Source organism: Eubalaena glacialis, chromosome 2, assembly GCF_028564815.1.
Source record: "Eubalaena glacialis isolate mEubGla1 chromosome 2, mEubGla1.1.hap2.+ XY, whole genome shotgun sequence".
Taxonomy (NCBI): domain Eukaryota; kingdom Metazoa; phylum Chordata; class Mammalia; order Artiodactyla; family Balaenidae; genus Eubalaena; species Eubalaena glacialis.
In genome coordinates this window covers 183,043,867-183,057,254 of record NC_083717.1, presented here as the reverse complement: position 1 = coordinate 183,057,254, position 13,388 = coordinate 183,043,867, and the positions used below count along the sequence as shown (strand labels likewise).

Here is a 13,388-nt window from a genome sequence, read left to right as displayed (position 1 = left end):
TAGAGCTCTTAATGCATAATGTCAAATTGCTTTCTAGGAATCTTGTACCAGTTTACAATCCCATTAGTGCCTATCTCCACTAAATTCTTACCACTATTAAACACTGTCTTTTAAAAACCTTTCCTAATTTGATAGGTGAAAAATCATATCCCATTGCTGTAATTGACATTTCATTGATTACTAATGAGGTTGAACAAATGTTACTCAAATATTCATTTGTTAGCCATTTGTGGTAAATTTTATTTATAAATTATATGGTTATGAACTTGCTAATTTAAGCCACTGTTTCACCCAAGTTGCATGATGTTTGTTGGTTTGTTTTTAGGAAAACTGGAACAGCTTACATAAGAAAGATATTGCAACATAACACTCCTGAAGGATTTTTGTCGTCAGTTATTGCAGAAATTATAGACCCTTTTGGAATAGAGGAAGTGCATGAAAGCTCTTGTTTGTCTAGTTCCCTTTCCATTAATCAAGCTGGAAATTTCTCCTATAAGCTTAGTCTTCAATTACAAAGTAAGTGTAGTAATATATCTCTCTGATGGCTGGGGAAAATGAGAAATTATCTTTTGGGAAGAGTGTTCATGCTCTTTTATAGAAAAATAGATTTCAAAATTTAGTCCAATTGGTAATCTACAGAAGTCTACATATACTTAGATTCCTGGAGGAATTCTTTATTTCTAATATAATGAAACTTAGCTATCACTTCATTGATATTTCATCAATAGTAACACCTATCATTTATTTCTATAATATGATGTTATTTTGTCTTAAACAGTGCTCAGGAACAGTGAGAAAAGTCAAGAAGTCCAGACTTTACCCTACATAATGAAATAATTTTGAATCACTGTCATGTAGCATATTTCTATTTCAAAGGATTATATGATAGATACATAGCAAAAGTTAGTATAGTTTATTGTAAGGATTTGGGTTTTACTCTGAGTAAATGAGCCTTTGGAGTGTTTTGAGCAGAAAGTGACATGATTGAACTAGCTGCCCTGTTGAGAACAGACTGGGCATGTGACAGAGAGAGGGCAAGAAGGAAAGCAGAGAAATCAGTTAAGAGGCTATTGCAATAATCAGGTGAGAGATCATATTAAATGTAAGATGTCTGTTACTCATCCAAGTGGAAAAATAAGGTAGATATATAGAAAGACAAGTCTGGAGTTCAGGAAAGACCTCTGGACTGGAGAAATACATTTGAGCAGTCAGAAGGAGGAGAGAGAAAGGAGCAGAAAAATTATTTGAACAAATAATGGTTGAAAACTTCTATAACCTGGGGAAAGAAACAGACATCCAGATCCAGGAAGCCTATAGAGTTCCAAATAAGATGAACCCAGGGAGACCCACACCAAGACACATTATAATTAAAGTGTCAAAAGTTAAAGACAAGAAGAGAATCTTAAAAGTGGCAAGAGAAAAATAACTCATTATCTACAGTAGAACCCCCCCATAAGACTATCAGCAGATTTTTCAACTGAAACTTTGCACATCAGAAGGGAATGACATGATATAGTCAAAGTGCTGAAAGAAAAAAATTGCCAACCATGTATATCTATCTATCAGCAATGTTGTCATGGAGAATTGAAGGAGAGATAAAGAGTTTTCCAGACAAGCAAAAACCAAACAAGTTCATCATCTTAGACTGGCTTTACATGAAATGTTACAGGAATTTCTTTAAGGTGAAACAAAAGAGAGCTAATCAGTAATAGGAAAATGTGTGAAAGTATAAATTTCACTGGTAAAGGCAAATATATAGTAAAATTTAGAATAATCTTATGTTGTAAATGTGGTAGTTAATCACTTATAAAGCTAGTATGAAAGTTAAAGACAAAGGTAGTAAAAAAACTAACTACAATGATTAGTTAATGGATACACAAGATAAAAATATGTAAATTGTGATATCAAAAACATAAATTGGGGGGGTAGAAATGTAGAGCTCTAGAATGCATTCAAACTTAAGTTGTTATCAACTTAAAATAGACTATTATAAATATAAGTTGTTTTATGTAAGCCCAGTGGTAACCACAAAGCAAAAACCTATAGTAGATACACAAAATAAACAGGAATCTAAGCCACTACAGATAACCACAGAAAATCATCAAATCACAAAGAAAGAGAGCAAAAGAAGAAAGGAACAGAGAAAGTATAAAACGCCTAGGAAACAATTAACAAACTGCCAATAAATACATACCTATCCACCTTAATACATAAGGTGGTATGTATTCGGCCTTAACATGTTAACATATACATTCTTTGGTGCAGGTATGTATTTATCCACCAGTAAATACATACCTTCGCCTTCCCTGGTGGTGCAGTGGATAAGACTCTGTGCTCCCGATGTAGGGGGCCCAGGTTCGATCCCTGGTCAGGGAACTAGATCCCACATGCATGCTGCAACTACGAGTTCACATGCCACAAGTAAGGAGCCCCCATGCCGCATTTAAGGAGCTGGTGAACCACAACTAAGGAACCCTGGAGCTGCAACTAAGACTCAGTGCAACCAAATAAATAAATATTAAAAAAAAAAGGCAATAAAAATTGTTGGGGAGGATGTGTAGAAAAGGGAATCCTTGTGCACTGTTGGTGGGAATGTAAATTGGTGCAGTCACTATGGAAGACAACATAAAGGTTCCTCAAAAAATTAAAAATAGAGCTACCATATGATCAAGCAATTCCACATCTGAGTATTTATCCAAAGAAAATGAGCATGCTAACTTGAAAAGATATATACTCCCCCTTGTTCATTGCAGCATTATTTACAGTAGCCAAGATATAGAAGCAACCTGTGTCCATTGATAGATGCATGGATAAAAAAAATTGGGTTTGTATATATATATATACAGTAAAATATTATTCAACCATAAAAAAGGAGGAAATCTTGCCACTTGCAACAACATGGATGAATTTTGAGGGCATTAATTGTGAGATAAGTCAGACAAAGACAAATACTGTATGACGTCACATATATGTGAAATCTAAAAACAAGCAAACAACAAATAAATAAACTCAGAATAGATTGGTAGTTGCCAGAGGTGGGGGTTCGGTGAAGGGATCAAAAGATATAAACTTGTAATTATAAAATAAATAAGTCATAGGAATGTAATGTAAAACATGGTAACTATAGCTAACACTGCGTTGTATATTTCAAAGTTGTTAAGAGAGTAGATCTTAAAAGTTTTCCTCACAAGAAAAAAAGTTGTAACTGTGTGTGGTGATGGACGTTAGCTAGATTTTTGTGGTTATTATTTTACAATATATACAAATATCGAATTGTGTTGTACACCTGAAACTAATGTTATATATCAATTATATCTCAAAAAGGGGGGGGGAATCAACTGGTCAGCATATATGATAGTTAATGCTATGAGATCAGATGAGATCACTGGGAAAGCTAGTGTAGGTATAGAAATGAAAAAGTCTGAGGTCCAACAGTTAGTGGTCAGAGAACAGGAAGACCAGATGGTCTGCTAGGAGAAGAACTAAGAGAGTGTGTCTCAGAAACCAAGTGAAGAAGGTACTTGAAGAAGGAGGGAATGATGCTGTGCTACATGCTGCCAAGAGGTGAGGTAAGATGAGGAGAGAAAACTGCCCAATGGATCTGTGTCAAGTCATTGGTAACCTTGATAAAAGCTGTTGTTTGGTGGAGTCATGTAGACAAAAGTCTGATTGGGTTAGGTTTAAAAACTTATGAGAGGCGAGGAATTGAAGATAGTGAATAAAGGCAGCCCTTTCAGGGAATTTCACAATGAAGGGGAGGAGAGAAATGATGTGGTAGTTGGAGGGACTGTAGGAAAGGATTTTTGTTGGTTTGTTGAAATGGGAAAAATTAGAGCGTGTGTGCATAATAAAGGGAATTATGAGATTCTCTTCTGACTACTTCTACTTATTTTTTCAGAACGAGATGAGTATCATTGTTGACATGTTTCAAAAACATTTAAAATGATGACTTCCCTCTCCTTCAAACAGCCATCTTTTGGCTTCCCTCATATCCTCTCTGATGGATTTTCTCCAATCATTTCTTCTTTGTCTCCTTTGTGGAGTTTTTTTTTCCTTCCCATTTTTACATGATGGTGTTCCTTATGGTCCTGCCCTCAAGCCTCTTTTCTTCTAAATCTTCATGCTCTTCTTAAGCAATCAATTATTCATTTATTCAACAAATATTTATTGAGCATCTGCTATGTAATAGGCAGACCTTTAGGCCCTAGGGAAAACACTAGCTACATTATCCTTCTCTTATAAAATCACAATAAAGACTCTGGGTTATTAAGGCTCTTACCAGTTCTATGGTAAAGAAATCAGATTTCTTATAATTACTTAGCCCTATGTGGTTTTTTTCTGCTGAGAATTTTATAGAACTAGTTTCACAGTAAAAACTGTGCTTGGCATATTTGCAATACACTTTCTACAAAATAATTTGAATTATAACCTGAAATCTGGCAAATGTGTCCGCTAGTTAAGACCATAATTTAAAAACTCAACTAGTGTATTCCTCAGTTATGTCCACCAGTATTGCTTGCAGAACATTGGCTGTTTTATTTTATACCAAATCATTCCTGTTTTAGCTTCAGGTGTTACTTCCTCATTTCAAGATTCGGATATAGAAAAGACTGTGGTGATTCCCGGTTACAGCAGCTTCCTGATCACAAGGATTTTAGATAATGAGAATGCTTTAGCTATCGCTACCATGCCTGAAACAGTACCCCACAATATGACCTTTCTAAAAGGCTCCTGGTTCTTATACAACTTTGGACAAAGGGATGGACGAACATGGAACATACATTCAAAACCATGTAATTACTGGTTTCAACAACATGATGATTCACTATCCCTCAATGTCCTGAAATACATTGATCTGGGGAAATCTCATGCTTTAAAAATTAAAGTCATACCTAATACAAAAGGTAAGTTTATTTTTATTGGGAAATATCAAAAGGAGATGTTATTGCTTTTCTTGAATGTAAAATATACTCTTTGCTATTTCCTTTATCTTTGGTTTCTGTAGTAGGTGGCATTCTACCAATAACAGTATTAGTTCTAATTATTGAGCACTTATGCAAAGCTCTGTATTAAATGATTTTTTTATTCATTTTAAAATTTAATGTTTATAACAACCCTAAAAGGCTAGATTATAATCCTTATTTTATAAATAAGCTTAAATTACCAGCCCCAATATACACAGGCTTTTAGTTTAGATTTTTGCTGCCCTCTGAAAAGAAAACATTATAATTACCTTGGTGTTGTGATAATCATTTCGAGTATTTATTTTAAGCCACAAAAAAAAAAGACTTTTAAATAGAATTCTATACTTTTCTCCATTTTTCAAGGTATTTATTTATTACAAAACTAATATAAAACTTACTAAAAATGGGGCTTCCCTGGTGGCACAGTGGTTAAGAATCTGCCTGCCAATGCAGGGGACACGGGTTCGAGCCCTGGTCTGGGAAGATCCCACATGCCGCGGAGCAACTAAACCCGTGAGCCACAACTACTGAGCCTGCGCGTCTGGAGCCTGTGCCCCGCAACGGGAGAGGCCGCGACAGTGAGAGGCCCGTGCACCGCGATGAAGAGTGGCCCCTGCTCGCCGCAACTAGAGAAAGCCCTCGCACAGAAACGAAGACCCAACACAGCCAAAAATAAATAAATTAATTAAAAAAAAAAAACTTACTAAAAATGATGGGGATATGGCACACTGGAAAGAAATAAAACAAAAAATTTTAGTAAATTACTGAGCTAGAAATTGAGGGGAAAATATGGAAGGAAGGGGAGGGAAAATAGAAAATCCTGTCACCAGAAATGAAAAGGGAACTCAAAGTCGAAAAAATTAGCTAATATGTGGCTCCTGGAAGGTTTTGAGGCTCAGACATAGGCCATATAGGCAGTGGGATGAATTTTAATGCCCAAGCATTGGTAGAAGATGTAGACCTTTAGACATTTCTACCTTGTGGTAGGAAGTTGGAAATGAGAACATTAAGTAAAGCTGGAACCATCAAATCATGAAGGGTGAAGAGAAGATAAGGGAAACACTACCCAACAACTCAAAGAAAGAGGTAGGGAGATTGTCATCTCCACAGGACTCAAAGAATTTCTTGTAAAAAACCCAAACTCCAAGACTGTGTAACACCTAGACACTACCCACCAAATACAAGAATCCCAAACTGAGACATCATTACAATGCCTGGGTCCCAGCATAAGGAAGCACAAAACCCTCTGTAGGAATACTTTCATAAACAAGGTAACATGGAATTCCACAGAAAAATCAATCTTCATGAACATAAATTGAGGAAAAGAATTTTAAAACCACGTAAGGAAATGACCCAACATAAGAGAAACTCAACAAGCATAGGAAACAAAGTTTTAATCTTGAGTTAATGGAAAAATCAGAAACATACTATAAAAACAATTGTAAAGTATAAAATATGTAAAACTGTTAAAGAGATAAAAGAAAGCATATGAACCATAATGAAAGGACAAAACACTATTTAAAAAAAACAAGCTTTTTTGAAAAACATAACCAAGTGCAATTTATAAAAATGAAAATTATAGGCTTTGAAAAAAATTGGAGACATGCATTTCTATTTCCGTCAGTATTGTGGACTAAATATTCTGAAAAAACTTCTTTCTGAAACCCTTAGAACTTTCTCTTTGATTATATGACTAATTGTCCATATTTCCTTCAAGTAATTTTAGGGTTTTAATTTTATGGCTTTAACTTTCCATCTAATTATTTAATTTATCTACACTTTGTTTTGGTGTATTACAGGTGGTTAGGTAGTTGTTCCAACATCACTTATTGAATAATGTATTTTTTCTTCACTGATTTTTAAAAACAATGCAATTTACCTATTATTTTGACCATTTCTGGGTTTTAAAAATTCTGTTCCTTTGTTATTTCTCTGTATTCTAGTACAAATCCCAAATGTTCTAACTATTTTAGCTTTAATTGTATTTAACAACTAATTTGTTATATTTTAAACTTGTTCAGTTTGAAGAAACAAATAATAATCAGCAAATCAACTCAGTTACCTCTTTGAAGAAAAACCTAGTCCATGCTATTCAAGATGTGGTCCCTGGACCAGCTTCATTGGCATCACCTGGGTGCTTGTTAGAAATGCACAGTCTTTGGTGGTTGCATACAAATTTTAGGGTTTTCTTTTGTATTTTTGTGAAAAATGCCAATGGAATTTTGATAGGAATTACAATCAATCTGTAGATTGCTTTAGGTGGTATGGACATTTTAACAATATTAATTCTTCCAATTCATGAACATGAGATGTCTTTCAGTTTATTTGTGTCATCTTCAGTTTCTTTCACTGGTGTCATAGTTTTCAGTGTACATGTCTTTCACCCCCTTGGTTAAATTTATTCCTAATACTTTGTTCTTTTTGATGGTGCTGTAAATGGGGTCGTTTTCTTAATTTCTCTTTCAGCTAGTTCATTGCTAGTGTATAGAAACACAACTGATTTTTGTGCATTGATTTTTTATCCTGCAACTTTGCTGAACCTTTTTATTCTAACAGTGTTTTGGTAGAGCCTTTAGGGTTTTCTAAATATAATATTCTGTCATCTGCAAACAGACACAATTTTACTTCTTCCCTTCTGATTTGGATGCCTTTTTTCTTTCCTAATTGCTCTGGGTAAGTCTTCCAGTACTGTGTTGAGTAGAAGTGGTGAGAGGGAACATCCTTGTCTTGTTCTTCATCTTAGAGGAAAAGCTTTAAGGTTGAGTATGATAAGTATGAGTATGATGTTAGCTATGGACTTGTCACGTATGACCTATATTGTGTTGAAGTACATTTCTTCTAAACCTAATTTGTTGAGAGTTTTATTCATGAATGGATGTTGAATTTTGTCAAATGCTTTTTCTATATCTGTTGAGATAATAATTTTTATCTTTCATTCTGTTAATGTGGTGTATTCACATTAAAGACCCTGAGTAGCCAAAGCAATGTTGAGAAAGAACAAAGCTGGAGGAAGCACACTTCTTAATTTCAAACTCTATTACAAAGCTATATTAACCAAAACATTATGGTAATGGCATAAAAACAGACATATAAACCAATGGAACAGAATAGAGATCCCAGAAATAAACCCATGCATACACAGTCAACTAAGTTTTGACAAGGGAGCCAATGGGGAAAGAATAGTCTCTTCAGTAAATGGTGTTGGGAAAACTGGACAGCCATGTGCAAAAGAATAAAACTGGACCCCTATCTTACACCACTCACAAAAATTAATTCAAAATGGATTAAAGACTTAAATGTAAGACTTGAAACTATAAAAATCCTAGAAAAAAAACATAAAGGAAAAGCCCCCTTGACACTGGTCTTGGCAATGATTTTTTTTGGATGTGATACCACAAGCAAAGGAAATGAAAGCAAAAGTAAATGGGACTATATCAAACTAAAAAACTTTTGCACAGCAAAGGAAACAAAAAACAAAATGAAAAGGTAATCTTCAATAAGTGGTGCTGGGAAAACTGGACAGCTACATATAAAAGAATGAAATTAGAACACTCCCTAACACCATACACAAAAATAAACTCAAAATGGATTAAAGACCTAAATGTAAGGCCAGACACTATCAAACTCTTAGAGGAAAACATAGGCAGAACACTCTATGACATAAATCACAGCAAGATTCTTTTTGACCCACCTCCTAGAGAAATGGAAATAGAAACAAAAATAAACAAATGGGACCTAATGAAACTTAAAAGCTTTTGCACAGCAAAGGAAACCATAACAAGACAAAAAGACAACCCTCAGAATGGGAGAAAATATTTGCAAATGAAGCAACTGACAAAGGATTAATCTCCAAAATTTACAAGCAGCTCATGCAGCTCAATATCAAAAAAACAAACAACCCAATCCAAAAATGGGCAGAAGACCTAAATATACATTTCTCCAAAGAAGATATACAGATTGCCAACAAACACATGAAAGAATGCTCAACGTCATTAATCATTAGAGAAATGCAAATCAAAACTACAATGCAATATCATCTCACATCAGTCAGAATGGCCATCATCAAAAAACCTACAAACAGTAAATGCTGGAGAGGGTGTGGAGAAAAGGGAACCCTGTTGCACTCTTTGTGGGAATGTAAATTGATATAGCCACTATGAACAGTATGGAGGTTCCTTAAAAAACTAAAAATAGAACTACCATACAACCCAGCAATCCCACTACTGGGCATATACCCTGAGAAAACCATATTCAAAAAGAGTCATGTACCACAATGTTCATTGCAGCTCTATTTACAATAGCCAGGACATGGAAGCAACCTAAGTGTCCATCGACAGATGAATGGATAAAGAAGATGTGGCACATATGTGGCACATATATACTCAGCCATAAAAAGAAACGAAATTGAGTTATTTGTAGTGAGGTGGATGGGCCTAGAGTCTGTCATACAAAGTGAAGTAAGTCAGGAAGAGAAAAACAAATACCGTATGCTAACACATATATATGGAATCTAAAAAAAAAAAAAAAAAAAAAAAGTGGTCATGAAGAACCTAGGGGCAAGATGGGAATAAAGACGCAGACCTACTAAAGAATGGACTTGAGGACACGGGGAGGGGGAAGGGTAAGCTGGGGCAAAGTGAGAGAGTGGTAGTATATATATGGACATATAAACACTACCAAATGTAAAATAGATAGCTAGTGGGAAGCAGTCGCATAGCACAGGGAGATCAGCTCGGTGCTTTGTGACCAGCTAGAAGGATAGGGAGGGTGGGAGGGAGGGAGACGCAAGAGGGAAGAGATATGGGATATATGTATATGTATAACTGATTCACTTTGTTATAAAGCAGAAATTAACACACCATTATAAAGCAATTATACTCCAATAAAAACGTTAAAAAAAAAAAGAAAAGGCAACATATAGAGTGGGAGAAAATATTTGCAAACCATATATCTGATAAGGGGTTAGTATCTATAATATAAAAGGAACTCATACAGCTAAATAGCAAATAAACAAATAATCCAATTAAAAATGTGTAAAGGGCCTGAATAGACATTTTTCCAAAGATATGCAAATGGCCAACAGGTATACGGAAAGGTGTTCAATATCACTAATCATCAGGGAAATGCAAATCAAAACTATAATGAGATATCACCTCACACCTGTTAGAATGGCTGTTATCAAATAGACAAGAGATAGTTAAGTGCTGGTGAGGATGGGAGTAAAGGGAACCCTTTTGCACTCTTGGTAGGAATATAAATTTGTTCAGTCACTATGAAAAATAGTGTGGAAGTTTCTCAAAAAAGTTAAAAATAGAGCTACCATATGATCTAGCAATCCCACTTCTGGGTATATATCTAAAGGAAACAAAATCAGTATCTTGAAGAGGTATCTGTACTCCCACTTTCATTGCAGCATTACTCACAATAGCCCAGCTATGGAAACAACGTAAGGGTCCTTCAACAGATGAATGGATAAAGAAGTGTGGTATATATGCACAAAGAAATATTATACAGCCATAAAAAAGAAGGATGAACAACATGGATGAACCTGGAAGACATTATGCTGAGTGAAATAAGCCAGAGAAAGACAAGTAGTGTGTGATCTCACTCATATGTGGAATCTTAAAAAAAAAAAATGTCTAACTCATAGAAATAGAGTGCTGGTTGCCAGGGGCTGGGGGATGGAGAAAATGGGCAGATGTTGGTCAAAGAGTACAAACTTCCGGTTATAAAATAAATGTCTTGGGGATATAATACATAGCACGATAGCTATAGTTAATAATACTGTACTGTACAGTTGAAATTTGCTAAAAGAGTAGATCTTAAGTGTTCCCACCACACACACACACACACACACACACAATGTGAGGTGGTGGCTGTATTAATTAACTTAATTGTGGTAATCATTTCACAATGTATAAGTACAACAAATCTCCACATTATACACTTTAAAAATATACAATTTTATTTGTCAGTATACCTCAATAAAGGTATGAAGGGGACAGGATGTGGAATCTCAGCCCCCTCCTCAGAACTGTTAAGTCAGAATTGGCATTCTAACAAAATCCCCAGTTATAGTTTAGGAAGCACTGGCCAGATCACTTTGATTTAAGGGAAACTGCTAGAGCTGAGACTTGAGGCAACTTATTTACTACTCAGCTCTGATTTACTAACTAGTAAAGATGGCAATTAGATTACATGGTCTTTCAAATCTCTCTTTCCATTAAATTTCTCAGTATGGAGAGGTTGCAAACAGGAGCCCTGAAGGCAGGAAATGGCCTAATGACATATTGTGTTAACTGCCTAGGGTTTTTCTCTTGGCAGCAACTGATTGACAGCCCTTTAAATTGAGCGTGTATTCTCAGTTTCTCTACTGAGTTAGCCAACTCAGTGTGACCAAGACTATCCAAGTGACTGCCTTCGAGAACCTGGCTGAGGAATGAGGGGTGGAGGGGAACAATATTTCTTTGAAAAAAATTAGGAGAAAATATTTGCAAAGTTAAATTTTTCTAAGAACTATTAAAGTTAACTCTGTATAAATAGATTCTGTAGATGTTCTAGAATTCTGATCAGCCAGTCATTATGAAATTGCTTAAAATTTTCATGATTTCATGTTCACTCTTGGCTTTGTTTCCAAAGGTGTTCAGACACTTGAAATCCCGCTACTGAAAGTAGTCGTTGGAAACCCAAATTTGTTGGAAGTTAAAGTTGAAGGCTATTTTGATGGCGCTGATAGTTATCTAATGGAAATTTCTGCAGCCAGCAAAACTTTACGTCAAGTAAGTTTTTTCTTTAATTATTAAAAAATATCTATTGATTATAGAAAATTTAGAAAATAAGCTAAGAAAAAGGAAAAATTGTGCATAATCCTACCTATCAAGGATGACTAAACACTTTTAACATTTTGGGAATTACGAAAAGGCTGTATGTGATAGAGATTAAAAAAGTGAGCTCTGGGAAAGACTACCTGAGTTAGTTTTTACTGCTGGTACTGTTTTTGTGAGCTTAGGAAAGTTACTTTAAGTTTCCTCATCTATAAAATGGAAGTGATACTAATAATACCTACCTCATAGGACTGTTTTGAGAATTAAATGTGATAATTCAGGTAGGCCATCTAAAACAATGTCTGGCACATAGAAAATGCTCAATCACTATGAATTTATAGTATTTTCCTTTTTTTCCCCCTAAAACTGGGAGAGCATTGTATATACATTTTTAAAAATTTGCTCCTTCCACTTAATTATATAGTTTAATCCTTTTATGTCAATAAATATTTTTCTGCAAATTCTACAATCTGTTTATCATGAAAATTTTCAGATATAGACAAAAGAAGAATTTCCCTATACCTATTTCTCAAATTAAACAATAGTCAAGGTTTTGATACTTCTGTTTTATCATCTCTATTTAATTTTTTTTGGTTTCTATTCTGACGTACTTTTAAATGACTAGCAGACATTATGTCATTTCACTCCTATATGCTTCCATACATATCTCCAAAAAATATGTGTATTATCTCTCACATAACAAGAATGCCATTATCCCTGAAATTTTTTAAACGAATTTTTTTTTTGGTATCCTATAAAACCCAGTCCATAATCAAATTCCCCCAATTTTCTCAAAAAAAAAAAAGTTTAGGGTTGGTTTGTTTGAATTGGGATCCAAACAAGAGTCACACAGTGTGTGGTTATTTATTAATCTCTTAAGTTTCTTTTAGTTTAAGGTAGGTATGACTCCATTTTCTTCCCCTGCCATTGAATTGTAGCAATTGAGTCAGTTATGTTGTAGAATCTCTAGTATTCTAGATTTTTCTGTTTACTTTCTTATTTCTTATTGAACTTGTGCCACCCCCCTCCTCCCACCCCAAATTTCCTTTAATAGTAGAACCTTGCTTAGATTCTGGTTCAATGTGTTTTAGCAAAAATTCATTAAAAATAGATTATCTTTAATGGCTTACAGAGTATAGAGATGGGGGCAAAACTACTAGAGTCTACTATATCAGTATAATTATTAGTATTTCTACATTTTTTAATTTCAAGAAGTACTTAAAAATTTCAAACAGAATTTATCAAATTTTGTTAATGTTTAATATCATGCAAGGTTCAAATATTGTTTTTGTACATAAATTTCTACTAAAAACATATCTTTGTGAAATACAGTGATTGCTAAGTGAGTATCTTCTTTTCAAAATGTATACCAGTGGAAGTTATTTTACTCGTATTATCCAAGCAAATGTCAATGCTCATCAATGAATGAGGGAAGCCTTGCCATTCTAAGTTGGATTTACATCCAACTACATCCAATAATAGTGTTTATTTAATAATAAACACTTGATCCTTGCTCATTTCCAAATGTCACCCACAGGCAATTAGATTGGAATGTATTTCTTCCTGGAAAAGAATATGTCTTCTGTTAAGATTTATCCTC

General features: G+C 34.6%; 1 protein-coding gene across 1 annotated transcript in view; it reads left to right on the top strand.

The window, feature by feature from the left end:
• Nucleotides 1-13,388, top strand: part of CATSPERB (cation channel sperm associated auxiliary subunit beta) — a 126,580-nt gene that overhangs the window by 92,578 nt on the left and 20,614 nt on the right. Inside the window, exons 17-19 of the mRNA XM_061181498.1 lie at nucleotides 326-516; nucleotides 4,572-4,904; nucleotides 11,604-11,743. Coding sequence (XP_061037481.1) covers nucleotides 326-516; nucleotides 4,572-4,904; nucleotides 11,604-11,743 — 664 coding nt within the window. The remainder of the gene's footprint in view (nucleotides 1-325; nucleotides 517-4,571; nucleotides 4,905-11,603; nucleotides 11,744-13,388) is intronic.